This window comes from Botryllus schlosseri, chromosome 14 (genome assembly GCF_051294905.1).
Source record: "Botryllus schlosseri isolate E-star chromosome 14, Bs_hap1, whole genome shotgun sequence".
Classification (NCBI taxonomy): domain Eukaryota; kingdom Metazoa; phylum Chordata; class Ascidiacea; order Stolidobranchia; family Styelidae; genus Botryllus; species Botryllus schlosseri.
In genome coordinates, this window is record NC_137249.1 from 1761627 (window position 1) to 1781085 (window position 19459).

The 19459-nt window shown below is 38.6% G+C and overlaps 2 protein-coding genes across 3 annotated transcripts in view; one reads left to right on the plus strand and one right to left on the minus strand.

Annotated features, from left to right (window-relative positions):
* Positions 1 to 9500, plus strand: part of LOC145456405 (plexin-B2-like) — a 42087-nt gene extending 32587 nt beyond the window's left edge. The window contains exons 34-44 of one of the 2 annotated variants that reach the window (XM_080334520.1): positions 1296 to 1325; positions 2464 to 2544; positions 2674 to 2752; positions 3068 to 3222; positions 3289 to 3381; positions 4408 to 4512; positions 4666 to 4823; positions 6683 to 6830; positions 7427 to 7567; positions 7629 to 7703; positions 8211 to 9500. In XM_080334520.1, coding sequence (XP_080190646.1) covers positions 1296 to 1325; positions 2464 to 2544; positions 2674 to 2752; positions 3068 to 3222; positions 3289 to 3381; positions 4408 to 4512; positions 4666 to 4823; positions 6683 to 6830; positions 7427 to 7567; positions 7629 to 7703; positions 8211 to 8312 — 1167 coding nt within the window. In that variant the 3' untranslated portion in view covers positions 8313 to 9500. The remainder of the gene's footprint in view (positions 1 to 1295; positions 1326 to 2463; positions 2545 to 2673; positions 2753 to 3067; positions 3223 to 3288; positions 3382 to 4407; positions 4513 to 4665; positions 4824 to 6682; positions 6831 to 7426; positions 7568 to 7628; positions 7704 to 8210) is intronic. The other variant, XM_080334521.1, reaches the window with a different exon arrangement.
* A 2195-nt stretch (positions 9501 to 11695) lies between these two features.
* Positions 11696 to 19154, minus strand: LOC145456406 (exodeoxyribonuclease-like). The gene is made up of 7 exons (XM_080334522.1): positions 18946 to 19154; positions 18835 to 18885; positions 18739 to 18771; positions 18224 to 18406; positions 15787 to 15937; positions 14706 to 14867; positions 11696 to 12179 (listed from the first exon to the last, which is right to left on the minus strand). The coding sequence occupies exons 1-7, from the start codon at positions 18952 to 18954 to the stop codon at positions 11824 to 11826; spliced, it is 945 nt and encodes a 314-aa protein (XP_080190648.1). The 5' UTR covers positions 18955 to 19154; the 3' UTR covers positions 11696 to 11823.
* Positions 19155 to 19459: the final 305 nt, after the last annotated feature.

Below are 19459 nucleotides of genomic sequence, written 5' to 3' on the forward strand. Positions count from 1 at the left end.
AGGGATTTCATATCTTGAGAATGATGAAAAATACGTTGACGCCGCGATACAGTTAACATTGTCTGGTACAAGCGATATGATCATAGGATATTGAGAAGATTCAGTATTGAGCAATATCTATGTTAATAAATATTAAATGGTATAAGCCAGGGTTGTAACCAAGTCAAAAGGCTCCGAGTCACAAGTCAATCTCACTTTTATAGTTTTGACTCGAGTCAAGTCGAGTCATTTTCAATTCACCACCGAGTCAAGTCCAAGTCATCGAGCAGAGGTTCGAGTCCGAGTCATGGTGTTATGACTCGAGTCCGAGTCCAAGTCATTGTGTTGATTGCTCCGTTTCCAGTTAAGGTCTTGTTAAACCCACTTTTGTAACTCCGTTTGGTGGTGTCGAATGATTCGCATTTACATTATACTAATTTTCCTCACATTTAGCAGTTTCTGGTCGCGTTTTTAAGTACCAGTACCGGTAGACGAAATCCCAATAAGGTGGTTACTTCACTATTCTTCGAAATTGCAATGAAATGTCGATCTTTGCCGCCTGAGTCTCGAGTCATATGTCTTGGTTCGAGTCATGCGCAATGACTCGAGTCCAAGTCGAGTCAATACACAGATTGACTCGAGTCGAATCGAGTCATTTCCGTATTTTGAGAAAATGACTCGAGTCATCAGAAAATCGTGACTCGAGTCGGAGTCGAGTCATTACAACCCTGGTATATGCAGTATCGATGATAATAACGAAACAAACTAGGTAGCAGGGTTGTAACCAGGGTTGTAACCAAGTCAAAAGTCAATCTCACTTTTATAGTTTTGACTCGAGTCAAGTCGAGTCATTTTCAATTCTCCTCCGAGTCAAGTTATTGAGCAGGGTGTCGAGTCCGAGTCATTGTTTTCACTGTTCAGTTTTGAGTTCAACCCACCTTTTTCAACTCTGCTCGAGTGATATAGGATGGCTTGCATTCGTAAAATAGTAATTTTTATCGCTCACTCAATTTTTCAAGTACCAATAATGTAGTAACTCTGCTATTCTTTGAAGTTACAATGGTTGTCCTAGTCTCGAGTCGTGCGCAATGACTCGAAAACAAGTCGAGTCGATACACAAACGGACTCAAGTCGAGTCGTTTTTCAAATTCAAGATTTTCTAACTCTAACTGGTGTGCAACGATGTTTTTAGCCAACCCAACAATTTTAGGTAATAGCCGCCAAAATTTGGAACAAAAAGTTATTTTTGAACAAATCTAAATGCTGAATGTAGCAAAACGAGCCGTCGGACCGATATGTGAGTGTTTATTCAACAGAAATTGCAGATTATCGGCCTTAAAGAGAAGGTAAGTTTGGCTTTTCAGGTGTGAGGATCTGTGGTTGTCCAGACATGATTTCCTGCACTTTGAATTGGGAACACCCACTCTGAGTGTCAACCACGGTGGTGGATTATCGACTGTTTTGTGACTATCTTTATCACTGCGACATTGGAAATGGGTTTCGTGTAACTAGAGGCATTTGTGACTAAGTTATTACTTTGCTAATTTGAAAGTGTTGATTTTGTGAGTACATGGCTAATTGTAAGAAGGCGGTATTTAGGTTATAGCTCGGAATCATTTGTTTCTAATGGGTTGAGGGTAGAGAAGTGTCTGTGAATTTGGTGCGGTATGATGGCTCAAACATAATTTGGTCAATCAATACGTAGCCTTGAATCAGAATGGATTCACAGGTACTGGTCAGTCTGCGTGATCAGTAGGGTGATTTTTTTTACCTAAAAATGGAAGATTTTGACCTAAAAAATGAAAATTTTAACATTTTTTGACGGCAAAATACTTGATTTTGACAAAATCTTGCCCTCATGTATGTAAATTAGACGTTTTCGCACATAATGTTAGAATTGTACTACACATCTTCATTTCTGGTTGGAACTGCCTGTCCTTACGTAGTACTTTTTCCTGGAAAACTTTTTGACTTGAAACTGTCAAATTTTTACATGAAAAAACTTCTGGACCTATGAAGAATTCCAATAGCTACGTCACGCATTATGGTGGAAATAATTAGAATTTATTGTAGTACAACAAAAGATACTTTCCTACCTTCTCGGGTAGACAGTGTCTGTCCCTAATGTAAAAAAAAAATCGCCCTAGTTATCATTATATTATAAAAATAAACTCAGTTATTCGAATAACGAATGGTCTCATTAGAGCTTATTGATTAATATGAGAATGTATAAAAAACTTTCCGCAATCTACTTGAAATTACTGAAATAAACCTTGCGTATTTATCGCTTGCACATTTGTGATATCATGTCAGCTTGCATTGTTTTGTCATTCCATAAACACCATAAGTTCACTGCAAACATGTTTGTGTGTCTTGTGCACCACACTTCATTCTTTGTGGGACATATTTGTAGTGGCGTACCGGTGACGCAAGCCACAACATCTCCGATTTAAGCATGTGGCTGATTGTTTGATTTTTGTTAAGACTCTCTTTGTTTCGCAAAAAGAAACGAATCCCGAAGAGCCGATCATTGTCAAAGTGCTGTCTTGCGACACGATTTCTCAGGTACGAACGCTATTTTTAATTCTTCCGATATTGAGACTTTAAGTTTCGTTTGCCTTTTTGTTTTCAATATAGGCTACTGCAAAGTCTGAATTCAGGTTTAGTAACAAAATGCTAACAATTTTTTCGCAGGTCAAAGAAAAGATCATGGATGCCGTTTACAAAAAAGTGCCGTTCTCGCAGAGACCAAGGGCGGAACAATTAGATCTAGGTTTGTGTCAAATTTGTACGATTTCTTGAATTTTACTCGTCGATATGCCTTACCAGTAGCTCTGATGCGATTCAGGGTTGTGATGACTCGAGTCATGATTCGACTTGAGTTTGAATTTATTGGTGTCTCGACTTGACTTGAGTCGTGTTTTCAAATACTAAAAATGGCTCGACTTGACTTGACTTGAGTCAAAACTATAAAAGTCAGATTGACTTGTGACTCGGAACCTTGTGACTTGGTTACAACCCTGTCCAGATGTGATAAACTTACGTCACATTACGGCTGCGTTGTGTAATTTTTTGTAATTTGATTTAGAATGGAGGCACGGCCGTAGCGGCCACCTCATCTTGCCCGGTAACGATCACGTCAACGACCCCACGACGCGCTGGCGTAGAGTCATGACCATCAAAGATTACAAAGTGGAAAACAACGCAACCATGACGCTGGTGCAAAGGGAACAGAAAATCGACGTAAGGCTTTGCATGCTGTGGGCAAAGTCAACTTGACTACTGAATGACTTGTTTTGTGCTTTTTAGGATCTTAACGAAACTCATTTTACTAGCAACGGAGCGGACAGCAGCGTGGTTTCTCCCATGTTACCCGATGAAAACGCGAGGGTGTATCATTTGGTGAGCTTGCAATTTATGTGTACTGTACAGTAGGGGTGTTCTTCTCAAATGTTTTTCTCAAATTGTACTGGCTACTTGATAAAATTGGAGCCTGCACACCAAATTTGGTTCAATTCCAACCAGTAGCCGCATTGCTGCAGGAGAAGAAAGTTTATTTATTTATTATGTGAAAATGTTGAAAAAAGCTTCAAAATTTTCTGTTCACCCCATGAAATTGTTAGGTTGTCTATAGAAACGATGCTCACCAAATTTGGCTCAATTCCAACCTGCGGAAGCGGAGTTATTGCCGTCGAAAAATTTTGGATTTGAATAAAATAGTATTTACGGTGACCGATTCTTCAATTCTTTATTATAATTGTGCCCACCGTAAATACTATTTTATTCAAAACCAAATTTTTCGACATCAGTAACTCCGCTTCCGCAGGTTGGAATTGAGCCAAATTTTGTGTGCAGGCTTCAATTAGGTAACCTAACAATTTTATCAAGTAGCCGGTAGAATTTGAGAAAAAAGGCATTTTCGAACACCCCTACTGTACTGTGTACACAGTCAGGGTGTTTTGATTTATCGGCTACTCGATAAAAGTGTTATGTTGCCTAAAAAAAACATTGCTCACCAATTCTGGTTTAATCCCAACCTATGGCAGCGTTACTATATAAGAAAACAGTTTTGGATTTGTATAATAGAAATGAAGAATTATATTATTTTTCACATTTTACCGGCTACCCCATGAAATTGTTAGGCTGTCTGAAAAAAAACGATGCACAACAAATTCGACTCAATTCCAACTAGCAGAAGCAAGGTTATTGGTGTACAAAATTTAGAATTTGAAAAATATAGTTTTTATGTTGGTAATTTCTTCAATTTTTTATTATAGATCTACCTACCGTAAATAATATCATTTGAAATCTTTTACTGATGTAATTTAAAAAAATGTTGTTAGCGAGCGAAAGAAAATATTGTCAGCGAAACCGTGATATCCCAAGGCCTAATTGGTCACGTCGAAACGTTTCGTGTGATATTTTAAGGTGAAATACGCTGACGAAATCGAACAAAAACGCGAAAGTTCCATTCTTCGCGACAAACACAAACACATCCTCGATCTGTATCTGCTGCGGCTCATCAACATGAAGGTAGGCACTTTTTGTTGTTGAATAGCGTGTACTTCATTGCGGCATTCTTCAACGATGGCACTTTTAATTGATTTGTGATTTGTGATATTGTGGCATTCTGTGATTATGGCAATTTACAATGTTTAATGCCATGATGTGTAACTGATTTTGTAGGGTATCCTGCAAAATTACGTGGATGAGGTTTTCCGCTCCATCCTGAACACGGACACCATACCGCCTGCCGTCAAGCATTTTTTCGACTTTCTCGACGAGCTAGCCAAAAGCCACAGCATCGAAGACGAGGAAATTTTACATCTCTGGAAAACCAACAGGTGGCCCATTTTCTTTTTCTTTCGCAGTTGTTTCATCTGTTTACAACACACCATCTAAAAATAGTGCATTGAGCTTAAGCGATTTGTTCACACAATTGTTGATACACAGTGTTCTTTCCAATTTTTTACTCGTTGCTGACGATTACCCCTGATGAGTAGGGCAATTTTTTTTTTGACATGTCAAAAAAAGTCAAAATTAGGTCAAAATTGTAGCGTTAGGTCAAAATTTGTCAAAATTGTTTACAAAGTCAAACATTTTTTGACCTCTGCATTTCGTTTGTATCTAGATTTTGCGCTGTCGGTGAACTTATCATTTGATATTTTACAGCTTGTAGCCTACTTTATAGGCCTACCGTTGTAAACGGACCATCGTCTGCTCATTGTGAATCATAAATGGTCAAATGAAACAAATAGTGACATGGTTTTATGGTCAACGTACCGCAATATCCTAGCTGAAGCAGGACTGCTTGGACATTGCATGGTTCTTATATCAAGAAGCGCAAGCTGAAAAATTGTGATATACACAACATTGTCAGAATGAAGCGACACGTTTTGTCACCAGCAGTGTGCACACAACTTGAGTGTTGTCAGCCAACAAATGCTGCTGTTGAACGTTCTTTCTCCGTTCTTGGCAAGCTACGTAGTAAGGACTAGAGCCCGACCGATATTGGATTTTTGGGCCGATACCGATAAAACCGATATCTAACACTTTAACCGATAACACCGATATATTAGCCGATATTCAAATAAGGTGGAATCTACCTCAAAAGGCGCATTTTCAAAGTTTCAGAGCATTTATTTCAACAGCTTTACAGCCATTGTCATACCCGAACACGAAATAAAATAAAAAGAATGCATTGGACACTTTGAAAGTGTAAGTCATATGAAATACAGCAATATTCCCAGTCCAGCGGTCAAGCATTACAGTTTCTGAATTCCTACCCCATGTTGTGACGTCACGAATATTACCGAAATTTTTTCACGTCCAATTGCCGATACCGATAATTCTTTCAAAGTGTGATATCGACTCGATATTATCGGCGAACCGATAATCGGTCGGGCTCTAGTAAGGACAGACACTTTCTACCCGAGAATGTAGGAAAGGATCTTTCGTTGTAGTACAACAAATTTTAATTATTTCCACCAGAATACGTAATGTAACTACTGGAATTCTTCATAGGGCCAGATTTCGTTAAAATACTAGTTTTTCATGTAAAAATCTGTCAGTTTTTGAGCCAAAAACGTTTTTTAAGGCCAATCTACTTTGAAAGGACAGACAGTTCCAACCAGAAATGAAGATAAGTAGTACAATTTTAACATTATATGCGAAAACACCTAATTTGCATACGTGAGGTCAAAATTTGGTCAAATTTCTGTTTTTTTAGGTCAAAAAAGGTCAAAATTAAGATTTTTTAGGTCAAAATCTTCCGTTTTTTAGGTAAAAAAAAATTGCCCTACTGATGAGTGTCGGCCGAAAATATTCGGGTTCATTTCAATATGAATATACTATTCAATTCATAATGAATATACCAGAAACCGACGCAGAGCCAATTGAAATTTTTGTATTTATTATAAAGAATATAAAAAATTTAGTATTGCAAATCATAGTATTTACGATGAGTAGATATAGAATATACAATATGTGAAGAATTCGCAACCGCAAATACTATTTTACAAACTTTGCTACCACCGGTTGGAATTGCACCAAAATTGGTGTTCAGCATTTTTTTAAGTAACCTAATAATTTTATCAATCAGTCAGTAATTTTAGATGTATCGAATATTGACCAAATCTGGACTTTCGGCTGCTAAATTTCTGTCCCATAGTCAGTGCTTCAAGTGAATTTTTTTCATTCACAGCGTGCTCGGCCGATTTTGGGTGACAATACTAAAAAGCCCGGAATCTGTTTTCGATATCGATAAACCGGAAAGTGTCGCGTCGTCTATGGCGGTGATTTCGCAAACTTTCATCGACGCGTGCTCGGTGCAGGAGCATCAGCCGACTAAGGTAACTCGCAGTCAAACTTCATTTTTCCACATAATCTATGCCGGTATGTTTGTTTTAATAGCGTAATTTCCCAATAAACAATATTTTCCCCAATATTGAAGCTTGTATTTTCGGATATTTGGATATTTGGATTTTCCAATAAACGACATTCTTCCCCGTTATCGAAGCCTGCATTTTCATTTTGACAATTGAGAATTCTCAAATAATCAGTATTTTTCCCCTTTATTGACGCTGGTAGTTTTATTTCAATAATATAGTTGAGTTGGCATACGTCCTCTTTTTTGAGTAACCCCGGACAGATGACCCTTTTTTATTTAGTCAACCGAACACAAACTCCGGAAAAATGTACCATGTTTTCCGAATTTCACTCCAAATTTTGGAAAATAGTTCTCGTTTCAGATTCTCAAAGTATGGCAACCCTATAAAATTGTATTATTCAATGATCAACATTTTCCGCATTATTGAAGCTTGTGTTTTCGTTCTGATAATTTATGATGCCCCCCAAAACAACACCTTTCCCCATATTATCAAAGCTGGCGTGCAACCTTGTGACTCAGTTGCAACCCTGCGTTGAAGCTTGCATTTTCACATTCCAGGATTCCCCGATCAACAAGCAACTTTATGCAAAGGAGATTCCCACCTACAAGAATTTAGTTCAAAAATATTACTCAGACATCCGTCAGTTGCCAACTATCAGCGATCAGGACATGTCCGCACACATGACGGAGATATCGCGGGTAAATAGTAATGTGACATTTAATATGGAAGTTGATTTGAAGACGCGTAATTTTCTTTCAGTGTCACGATTTGGAATTTGATGTACACGCGGCCCACAATGAGCTGTGGGGTTATGTGAATAAGTATTACGAAGAGGTAAGTTCTTATTCTTATTGCTAGATTAACTTTTTGATGACTCGACTTGACTTGAGTCATTATTTCAACTGCAAAATGACTCGACTCGTCAATTTATGTATTGACTCGACTTGTAGTCGAGTCATTGTGCATGACTTGAACCAAGTCATATGACTCGAGACTAGGAAGGTCAAGTCAGACATTTCATTGTAGGGTAAAGTCATCAGATAATTGGTATTTCGTCTATCAGTCCTGATACTTGGACAATACGGCCAGAATCTGTTAAGACTGAGGAAAATTACTATAACATGAATGCAATCGTTTATATCACTAAAGCAGAGTTGTAAAAGTGGGTCGAACCGGATTGAACTAAAAACTGAACAGTCATTACAACCCTGGTAGATATTCTGGAACTAACTTTGTATTTCTGAGCTAACATGTGTGGCTGTCGCTAAAGTTGCGAAACAATTCAAAACAACCGATTCTTACAAATTTGACCGTCTCTGACGAGCGCAATCTCCATTGCAGATTCAAGAAACGCTCTCCATCGATTCCAGCGTCACGCAATTGGTTATTCAAAGACTACAGCAAGCCTACACTTTGATATACAGCTCCATCGACAATCCGTGACGCTAAGACAACCCTGGCGCGTCGTAAATATTAACTTCTAACAGGGCGCCGGTTTAATAACCACGGAACTGAACCGGGAACAGCCAAACACGCTGATACCTCTATCCTAGCTCAACTCAAAAGATTTTGTTGCCAGACACTCGGCCAGCTAAGAAAATCTGCTGAACCAGACAATCTTCCAACGAACGTACATTGGTCTGAAGGAACGATATTGTTGATGAAATTTAGTGTGGTTTGCTCTCGTGTGTGTGGATTTCTGTTTGACAATCATTTGTTTATCCTTGATAATGGCTAGAAATAATCACATCACGAGTCTTACATTGTTACACGGTGCTTATGAAATCAATAGTTACTATCGATGCTACCATCTGCTCAATTATTAAATCAGCGTTATGATATGAATCAAACCCATTTTTCTTAAGTATCATGTTGAGGTGGCTTCTTTGGTGCATGGTACTGTAATTGTCAAGCATTATTGATTTATTATTAAAAAAAACTGGGCAATGTAATCAGTGAATCCCCGGAATCAGTATAACCAAGTTGTTTTTGAACAACCCTACTGGACATGAAATAAAGTAGTAAGCTTGCATCTGGACAGTGGTAAGCTATGAGAAATGGATTAATATTCCCAGTCTAACATTGTTGCGGTGACACGAAAATTGCTGACATTTTTGTCTTGTAATGGCCGATATCTCTATCAGAGTGTGACGTAGATTCGATAATAATCGGGCTCTAGTTACGATTTGTATTCTTGTATGATTTACATGCACGTCCAAAGAATAATTTTACTTGTTGATATGTTACTGCTATATAACCAGAGGCACTTCACGCGTATCACTAGCCTGTGTTTGATCGTCAGTGTGACCCCCCCCCCCCGATTAACAACTCATTTTTGTACAATCCGCTATTTCTGTAACCCCCTCACTCCGCCGTCGTTAAAGTTCTTTTGCCATATCTGTAATTTTGATGCGATCTGGAGTTTTTTTTCTCATTTTCAGCAGTGAACGGTACGGTACGTGTTTTTTGCGGCGACTCCTGGCGCGTTGCAGACAATTGTTTTTCCTAAATCCCAAGGATGTTTTTTGTACTTGGTAGATTCGTATATTTTCTGCGCTTTTCCACAATTCCTTGTTGCTTTGAACTAATTTTCTCTCGACATTTATTTGACAAATAAAAGTAGATCCGGTACGCTGCTTCATTTTTTCATGATAGATTTGTAACTCGAGGGTCTTTTGAGCTTTTTTCTATAAAACTACTGTTGGTATAGCTCGAATTATAATGTAATATCTGGTACCAGTTGTAGGGACTTTTAAACAACGGTCATTGAGAATTAAGCTGTATTACATTTTTTGCAGTGAAAATTGCGTTAGATTGATAGCGGTTCTGGATTTTGCCCGCAGCCTCCATTATAACCAACGGTCAGAGGTGGTCAAAGTAGTCAAGAAAGCTACTCAGGTAGAAGTAGAAGTAGTGACGAAAAAAATCTAGTCAAGTAAGAGTAGAAGTACTTCCATAAACAACCTAAAACTACTTGAAGTAGAATTGACTGACTTTAAAAGTACTCAAGTAAGTAAGTAGTTGTGAAAACGATCTTAATTTGTTCACATGGATTGTATAAAGGTGCAAATTGAGCTATGCGAAAGGTGACGAGCTTGATTCATATTGATGCATACCAACAGGTGTCCAATTTTCGATAGCATAAGCATTCGTCCACATCATGGGATGAAAATGATAGTATTGACATGGAAATGCGATACTTATCCTGTTTTCTCGAACAGCACGTTTTAGAAAATAGCATGGTATGGCGCCTTCCCCATAATATAAGGCCTGTAGTTTAGTCGAAGAGCAATACGGAGAAGTTGTATAGGATACGGTGTAAACACTTTGCGCGATTGGTAAACGTTAATAAAAAATATTGTGGACCGTAAAAATGCCATATTGTGTAGCTTTATTTCCGGAAATTAAAGGCGTTACTACACTTGCTTTTATACTTCAACATGTATGTTATCAAAACAAAAGAACTGATATTGATTTTAACTCAAAGTATATGATACTGGGAATTGAAAATGAAACATAAATACTAGTTCTAAAAGTGGAACACGTTTTTCATGCTTTTAGTGCAGAAAGTTTCAAAGGTGGTATGCTGAAACAGCTCAATACTAACAAAAAATGTCAGAGTCCACTTTTCCAGGTTAGGACGCCCCATGGACATGCTAGATTACGATATGAAAAGTAAATGCTAGATTGCGAAACATCAGTTTCAAACGTTCTGAGCCATACATACTGCGATGAATTATTTCATATACGGGCGACAATGTGGTGTGAACTCAGGGATATCTAGTTCTAGATATCCCCTAGTTCTAGATATCCCTGTGTGAACGGAATCACGCCAACCCGCTACCTAAATTATATTCATCGACACTATCCTGAAATCATCCTGGTAACGCCGTATCCAATGCGCGCGACGGAAATTCTGGACTTTACTCAACTTTTATGGAAATTAAATGTTGATACTCCGTGAAAACAGCCCCGAAATTCCTCAGGCTATCTTTCTGATTGGAAGATTGAACTACTTCTACTTGACAAACTGAAAATAGCGATAAGTAGATCTCAAAATATTATGAAGTAGAAGTAGCAAAAATCAGATCTACTTGAGTAAGTACCAGAAGTAGAGGAAAACTACTTGAGTACTTTGAAAAAGTAGAAGTACTTCGTTACTGACCACCTCTGCCCATATCTACTTGGAAAGACCAAGCACCTCAACCGCAGACTATAAAATCAAACGGAAATACTCAACAATAAGAGTGAAATTTTAATAACAGTTTCAAACAATTTGACGTCACAGAAGTAGCCAAAAATTTTGATTGTCTATCACATAAACACGGAAAACAATGCTACGACATCAAAAATTGTGTAAAACGCAGAACCATTTTATGCGGAATCATTCCATAGTTGATGTGAACACATTCTAAAAGTCTTAGCTGTAAATCACATAAATATGGCAGCGAATGCTCAAAATACACATTTCGTTCGAGCAATCTGATGGGACATCATGCCCATAGCCAAGGTAATTCTAGAATTGCACCAAAAACGTGGTGTAAAACACCCTCTGAACAATTTGGGAAATCATTCCCGTAGTCAAAGTGAGCCCACTTCTCAAAAAAGTCTTCGCTGTAGAGTAATTCTGAAATCACGCCGATAGCCAATGTGACCACCCCTTTAAAAAGTCATCATGTTGTAGATCACAGAAATATGGCAAGATGCATCAAGAATGTGTGAATCCAAGCACCTCGTCTCTAGGCTGTAAATTTCAATCGAAATTTCAACAAGACATATCCTAACAATTTGGCCCTATGCCCATAGCCAATATGTGAACATGAACATGCTATCAAAAGTTTTCATTGTATATCACAGAAATATGGCAAGCGGTACTAAAACTGCAACGAACATGTGTAAAACGCAGTGCTACACAATACAGGTACACAAGGTTCCATAAATGTGATGTGACAAGTCACTCCAACGCGGCCAACAAAGTCACAGGACAGTGATCGCTACCCATGACATCCGCGTTGATCACAGAGTCGCAAAGATCCTTTTCCAGTCTCTGCGACATCACGAAATAATCCAATCTCCAGCCTACGTTCTTCGCTCTCGCCCCGCCCATGTAAGTCCAGAAAGAATACGCGCCTTCTCGGTCCGGATAGAGTTTCCGAAAAGTGTCGATCAAATCCTGCTTCAAAAGCGCTTTGAATTCGTCTCGTTCTTGCAGCGTGAATCCCGCCGTTTTTTTGTTTGTCTTGGGATTTTTCAAGTCTATTTCTTCGTGAGCGACGTTCAGATCGCCGCACAAAATCACAGGCTTTTTTTCTGAATGTAGAGAAAATGAAGAGTTATTCGAAGAGCTTATCGGAGGTACAAAACTTCAATATATATAATTTAATAAAAGTCTCATCCTGAAATGAACCCGAATATTTTCGGCTGACACTTGTCTGTCAGGGGTAACCATCGGCAACAAGTGGTAAATCGGAAACATTGCGTATCAAAAGAATCAGAGGTGATCAAGGTGGTCATCATTGGTTTTTTAGAAATGGAAGTAACGTGAGTTCCTACTCAATTACAAATACTGATTTTCGAAGCAGAAAAAGAGAGTACTCAAAACTGTAAAATAAAAGCAGCCTAAAATCATGGTAAGTAGAGTAAATAGTAAGTATTTTTGGTCTAGTTTTGGCAAAAAAACAAGTAGAAAACAACCATTAGATGAAGTCATGCTAGTAGGCAATTGGAAGTAGATGTAAATGTACTTCATTACAGACCACCTCTGGAGAAATTACATCTTGGTACGTAATATCGAATTATCAAATATTGAACTTGACACAGAGTATCAAGAAACATCTGGGTCATCGTTGACTATCTAAAAACTCTGATCAGTTAAAATGAGAAAATTCGTATAGGGGGGTGGGGGAGTTTGAGTATATTTTCAAGTTGGAGCAGCTGTCATATTCATAAACTGTCCAATAAAAAGGTTGTTGGTTGATACTTGTTACATTGTATGGTTGAATTTTTGATTGCAAATAGTTTGAGGATTCAATCAGCTAAGAGTAGAAAAATATCGCAATTTTTTTTTCGAAATTAGTATACTCAATTTACCCCAATTTTGTAGGAAAATTGAGTATACTGTCCAAATAGCACTAGAAGTAAGCCTTATCCCCATGCTATACCCAAATGAGTCATTGTATGGGAAAATTGAGTATATTAACAAGTTTTTAAAAAAGAAACTGGAACAAAATCTGCTACGGTTGGTTTAAGAGAAGCTTTTTCAGAACGAACCGCAGAACGAAATAATTCAATGGTGATGTTTTACCAACTGTTTGCATTTAAATCAAATATGAGAACCCCTCTTCTTCCTGGAATTGGTGCTCTGACTTTTCCAATTACTTCATTGAATGAAATGTTCTCCATATCAATGTTGCAGGGATAGGAAAATATACATCCTGTTGGTTGCCGGCTCTGTTCGTACCTAACAAAATTAATCTCCAGTGTTTCCACCCATCACATTTTCTACTTGACCCAGAAACTTTCTCTGTCCATATTGAATAACAAGCCAGTCTAACTCTTTGATCTCCTCTTTCCTAACCTTCTCTACTCCCACCAAGTCCTCTACTCCTCTCAAGTCTGTCTCGGAACTGCTTGTAGATTGTGTGGCTTCTTCCTCCTCGTCAACATGACTGGCCTCAACTTTATTGGTTTTTCCACCTCTGCGCTTAAGCTTTCTTACTGTCTCCTCCTCTTGAAGTCTGGCCATGCTCTCTTCCGATGTCAGCACCTCACCAGTTTTGGCCTGAACACGTCTCCGTTTCGCATTGTGATAAACTAAAGCAGTTCTTGTTACTTTTGAAATTGCTGGTGACACTACTCTCGTAATAGCCTGTGTCAAATTTTTCACCACATCGCTTCCTTCGACAATTTCGTGCTGAACACGATCAACTGCCTTGTTTTTTACTATGTCAGCATTGACTGGGTAAAGTCCACTTGCTTTAAACCCCCCCCCCCCCCCCACAGCCCAGTTAGATTGTAATTCAGTCATCAATTTTTTCAGTAGGGTCGGAAATATGGCTTTTGATACCGATTGCATTCGTGTTTCTCGGGCCCAGTTTTTCAGAATATTCTTCCAGGCTATTTTCAAAGGCCTGAAAACCCTGACGTCCATTGGCTGCAGAGCATGCGATGAATGAGGTGGAAGACAAAATAAGATTATGCCGTTATCTCGGCAAATTTCAGAGCATTTATATGTAATATGAGTTCGCTTTTTCTTATAATTCCTGGGCATATCTTTTGACTGTTTCAACAATTGTATTCTCTAATATTCAACAAAACCTGCATAACAAGATTCAATTGAGTATTTGCAACCCCTCTGATAATCGTGGGACAGAGAAATTCCGCATTCAATGGTATACTCAATTTACCCGCCACTTATGGCATACTATAACCAAAATACCCCAAAAAATTATTTTGTAAATTAAAACTTACTCACACCACCATTGACAATATCCATAGCTATACCCTGTAGCATGATCAACTATCACTACTTGAGTGGTATATCGTTTTGCAACAACCATTTTTATGTCACCTGTGAAGAACTTGAAAAACAGGGTTAAAAATGAAAAAATGCGTCACAAATTTTCAATTGCATGTGTAAGCTATAATTTTCCTGCAAGGAAATTGGTTATTAGTCTTATCTATAGCTTGCATAGTGAGCTACTGAATGAAGGCAGAACTGACAAATTTGAAGCAGAAATGTTGGACCAGCGGAAGTTTTAGTCAAATGTACTCAAATTTCCCCACCTACTCAAGTTCCCCCACCCCCCCCCCATACACCTCGAAAAGCTAGCATACCGTCAAGACTTTTCAAGTAAGCGCGGAAGTCTTCGTCCCACGTTTTACGGTATTCCAACCGCACGAGTCCGCGGCCAGAGTTTGGTACGTAGCAAGTGACCAGATAAAATTTATCGTACTCGGCAGTGATCGTTCGACCTTCGGCGCTGTGTTCTGGTTTCTCTGGAAAAATAAAGAACTGAATAGATTGTTTGTAAAGTTGTACAGTCTATAATATGACACGAGGTTCCTTCATAGTAGACTTTGACAAGTTGAAAATATTCAGCCTTTCCAAATTAGACTACATTTAGAATTAGCCTACTGAATTCGCAAAAACTTGGAAATTGAATGACATTACGAATTACAAAACAATACAACAAAAATCGAGTTCAGTTCGGAAAGGAGAGGACGTAGTTTATTTTTGTCCTTGATGTTTTTGCGGCATATACACCGACCCATGATACACATACACATGATCTGCGCATATGCATACCATGAGTGCATGATGTGCATATGCCGCTGGACAAGGAAGCGCAGATATAGCCTTTACGGCTTTCTAAGTCATGCACCACCCCTCCATGCTATCCCAGTAATGCATGAGCGCCAAGCAGGGAAGTCATGGATACCAGTGTTACTAATCAGGTCTTTGGTCTGACCCGGCCGGGGATCGAACCCACGACATACCGATCAAGAAGCCGGACGCTTCACCATTACGCTATCTCGTCGGTCGTATCAAATTAGAGCACATTCTCATAAGAATGGCAAATGTCTGTACACCAAGCTTTGGTTCGTCTCGCGCCATAAAGTTCTCCTGTGGCATTTTCAGGAAAACCAGGACTTAGATTACATTTCGCAAATTACATTGACGGCATTTCGCTCTAAAGATTCTAATTACTGTAGAAAACTAGACTATCTAGTTGCCCAAAGCTGCTTCATAGAGGCTGATTCACCATTGCCTCACCAACTGGCATAATTAATGGAGTGACATTTACAGCAGTAAGGTACCAAGCAAAAGTGACTACGGGATAGTGAAATGTCTGGTTTATTTCTACAAAAAAGTTCAGAGCATTGCCGCATGAATTCAAGCAGCCACAACACCTACCCGGAATGCCAAATTTCACACTTAGCGGCTCTGTTTTCGAGAGCAGACAAACACCGTTGTGTCCCGCTTTTTCTCCGGGATTCCAGTGAACGCTGTAATCGGTGCGGTCTTTGATCTCGACCGGTGCATTTTTTGCATCACACTTGATTTCCTGAGATCAGAGAGTCAGATTGAAAGTAAACTAGACGGTGCAATATTCCATTACAAATTGACATTTTCCGAAAAGTCGGATCACACATATACTCAGACTCAGTAGGGCGCGGGCGGTTCAACAATATTTTCTTTTTTTTTCAATTTTACAGGCTACTCGATATTTACGCCAATTTTGGCTCAATTCCAACCTATAGAAGCATTGCTACATAACAAAAAAGTTTTGGATTTGTCTAATAAAACTAAACAAATTTCAAATTTTTACAAGCTACCCTATAAGAAATCCTGGAGTTGTCTGAAAATACAATGCCCAACAAATTTGGCCAATCCCAACCAGTAGAAGCGAAGTTATCGGACCACAAAATTTCGGATTTGATAAAAATAGTATTTACAGTGGCAGATTTTTTACAATTTATTACAGATCTACCCACCGTAAATACTATAATTTGAACATCAATAATTTATCTTCTACTTTTGGAATCGAGCCATATCTGCTATCCATCGTTTTTTGCCAATGAAATTTGAAAAAAATTATATTCATTTTGAATAAATTCAAACCCTTTTTCTTTGATAGCAATGCTTCCATAGGTTGTACTGGAGACTAAATCGGTGTGCATCATTTAAATTAAACAAAAAGTTATTTTTGAACACTCCTATTGTTCAAAACTTAACTAGTAAAAGTTTATTAAGATGCACCATTGATATTGAGTAACTTGCAAAAAATTCAGGTTGTTTTACATACATAGATAGTATGTTGTAGTCGGCCCTGTGGATATAAAGCTGTATCAGCTGTACCAGCTGTATCAGCTGTATCACTCTGTGGATATAAAGCTGTATCAGCTGTATCACCCTGTGGATATAAAGCTGTATCAGCTGTATCACCCTGTGGATATAAAGCTGTATCAGCTGTATCACTCTGTGGTTATAAAGCTGCATCACCCTGTGGATATAAAGCTGTATCAGCTGTATCACAGCTGTATCTCGATCTTATAGGCCGATTTTATCATGAATTATTGAAAATTTTTGCGCTTCACGCTGGCTTACTAAACATTACAACAATGATTTCGTGGCCATAAAGCGAACAGCGTGATGCGGGACGTGTTATCACCGTATAAGAGCCCAAGATACCAGGTTTAAAAGGAGCCTGACGAAGTGCTGTTTCGTTCCTGCCAACGGGTATACACACCCGGAGATGTTCAATTAATTATTAATCTAGGGCTTCTACCTTTTCAAGCACACCTCACTTTGCTCTACCAGCAGCCGGTAGCCTAAATTAGATTACGTGAGCAGGGAGACGTTATAAAAATTGATAGCAATCTATATGCAATTCCCGATCATATATTGACCGACTCAATCATGAAATATAGAAATTTCTCTTTCTTTGCGCGTGTAGGCGAGTAGAGCTGACTCACTAAATGTGTGAGAGCCTACTAGACTATTTCGCGCATCCCAGACATAGTATAGACCTGATACTAATTGCAGAGTGATACCTGGGTGAATCTCGGTACGGCTTGTCTATAACAGTGGTTCACAACCTTTTTTTGACACGCCCCCCTTTTTGATAGTGAAAAATTTCGCGCCCCCCTTATCGTCATTCGCGCCCCCCTTATCGTCATATCACAAAATCCAACTTGGATGCTAGCAACCCCAACAGATTGTTTGGTGGTATAGTCGGTTATGAATGTTGATGAGAGAATAAAAAATATGAAATTGGGTCTATATAGAGAGAAACACGCCTGCATTGGAGGCAAATCGCGCTCCCCAGGTTGAGAACCCCTGGTCTATAATATGGGAGCAGCGATGATTCTCAAAGTTAAAAGTAATTTAAAAAATAATAATAAAAAATCAAGAATTGTTTGAACACAAGACACAGATTCCATACAGGTAGAGTGATACAGCTGATAGAGCCGTGTTACAGCTGATAGCTGATACAGCTTTATATCCACAGGGTGATACAGCTGATACAGCTTTATATCCACAGGGTGATACAGCTGATACAGCTTTATATCCACAGGGTGATACAGCTGATACAGCTTTATATCCACAGGGTGATACAGCTGATACAGCTTTATATCCACAGAGTGATACAGCTGATACAGCTGATACAGCTGGTACAGCTGATACAGCTTTATATCCACAGGGCCGTTGTAGTCCAGACTGGAATCACTGGTTGTGTATGGCAATAAGTTGCGCGTGACATAAGGGTTTCTTCCATAGAATAATTATGGAATTAAATGGAAAGTTGGGCGTGACATTTGCCACCAATTCCACTCTGGGTTGTAGTTACCTGTAAACAAATAATGTCGGCATCGGACTCGAACATCCATTCATGCCCAGACTTTTTGACGCAGGCGCGAAGTCCGGCCACATTCCAAGACACGATTTTCAAATTGAATTTTCTTCCGTCAGAGGTATATTCTTTCACGGGGTACGTTTTTACAACTTCAGCATTGGAATCGCCAGCTTCTTTCTGAATGGACAAAATTGTGTGTCTTCCTCACCCCAACAATTTATAGCAGAGATTTTTCAAATTCGAAGTATAGAATTCACGACCTTGGAAATATAATATAATTCTGAACAAGAAAAAAAAGACTTTAGTTCCTCAAGCTTGGCTTGTTCAGCACTACACAGTTGTCCTGTGGCATTTTGATGAGGAAAACCAGAAATTAGAGTCATTAGAATCAAAATGTGAGCATAGAAACATTTCACAAATTAGATTACAATTATATCACCAGCATTTCCCTCTAATTAGACCACTAAAATTATCTAGTTGTCAAAGATTTGTATGAGTTCAAGCATTACCAGTTCAGGATCTTTCTTGTTGTTAGCTTTTACCTTCGGAAACACATGAATCAAATGATTTTAAACAAGTTCAGACAATAAAAAATAACCAAATACCTTTTTCTTGCTGTTTTCATTGGAACCATCAGAGTTCCTCTTGCTTCCTTTCTGTGAATTAAAAACAATAATAAACTTTCACATATGAGAGCAGTTGTTCCCTTGACTAACTTTCGGCATTTTATGAGATGCAAACACCGGTCGGTGCCTTAGAAGAAATGAGCGGAATGAAATTATATTGCCATGGACTGATGTAATCGGAGATAGACAGTTGCTTTGCTACATAAGCTATTATATCTGGATCTGTGACATGAAAATAATACTGTAATCTCACGGTCTATTAGAGATATTGATCACGGATATGACAAACAAAGATTTCTAAAATTCCCATTACACGCATTACATTTCGTAACATTGCGGATCGATGAACGAAGAAACAGAGACAACAAAACCAAGTCCCAAGAGCATCGCGCTGGACTCAAGATGCAGCACGTGCTTTATTTTTATTTTTTATCTCAAGCCGGATTTTGCACGCATCATTAATCCTTGCAAAGGCTCAACGTAATGAAATGAAATGAATAATTCTAAATGTTGATATATTGGCGATAATCAGGTATAATATCGATCTTATACTATCGATGAATGTGATTTCGCTCACATAGTGTTGAACAGGAATAGCAGACTG

What these genes read in the sequence shown, in the direction of transcription:
- LOC145456406 (XM_080334522.1), bottom strand. An exon ending in TGTGAAATTTGGCATTCCGG is followed by an intron (nt 14,868 to 15,786) that starts GTAGGTGTTGTG and finishes TTATTTTTCCAG; the next exon opens with AGAAACCAGAACACAGCGCC. An exon ending in TTACTTGAAAAGTCTTGACG is followed by an intron (nt 12,180 to 14,705) that starts GTATGCTAGCTT and finishes CTCTACATTCAG; the next exon opens with AAAAAAAGCCTGTGATTTTG.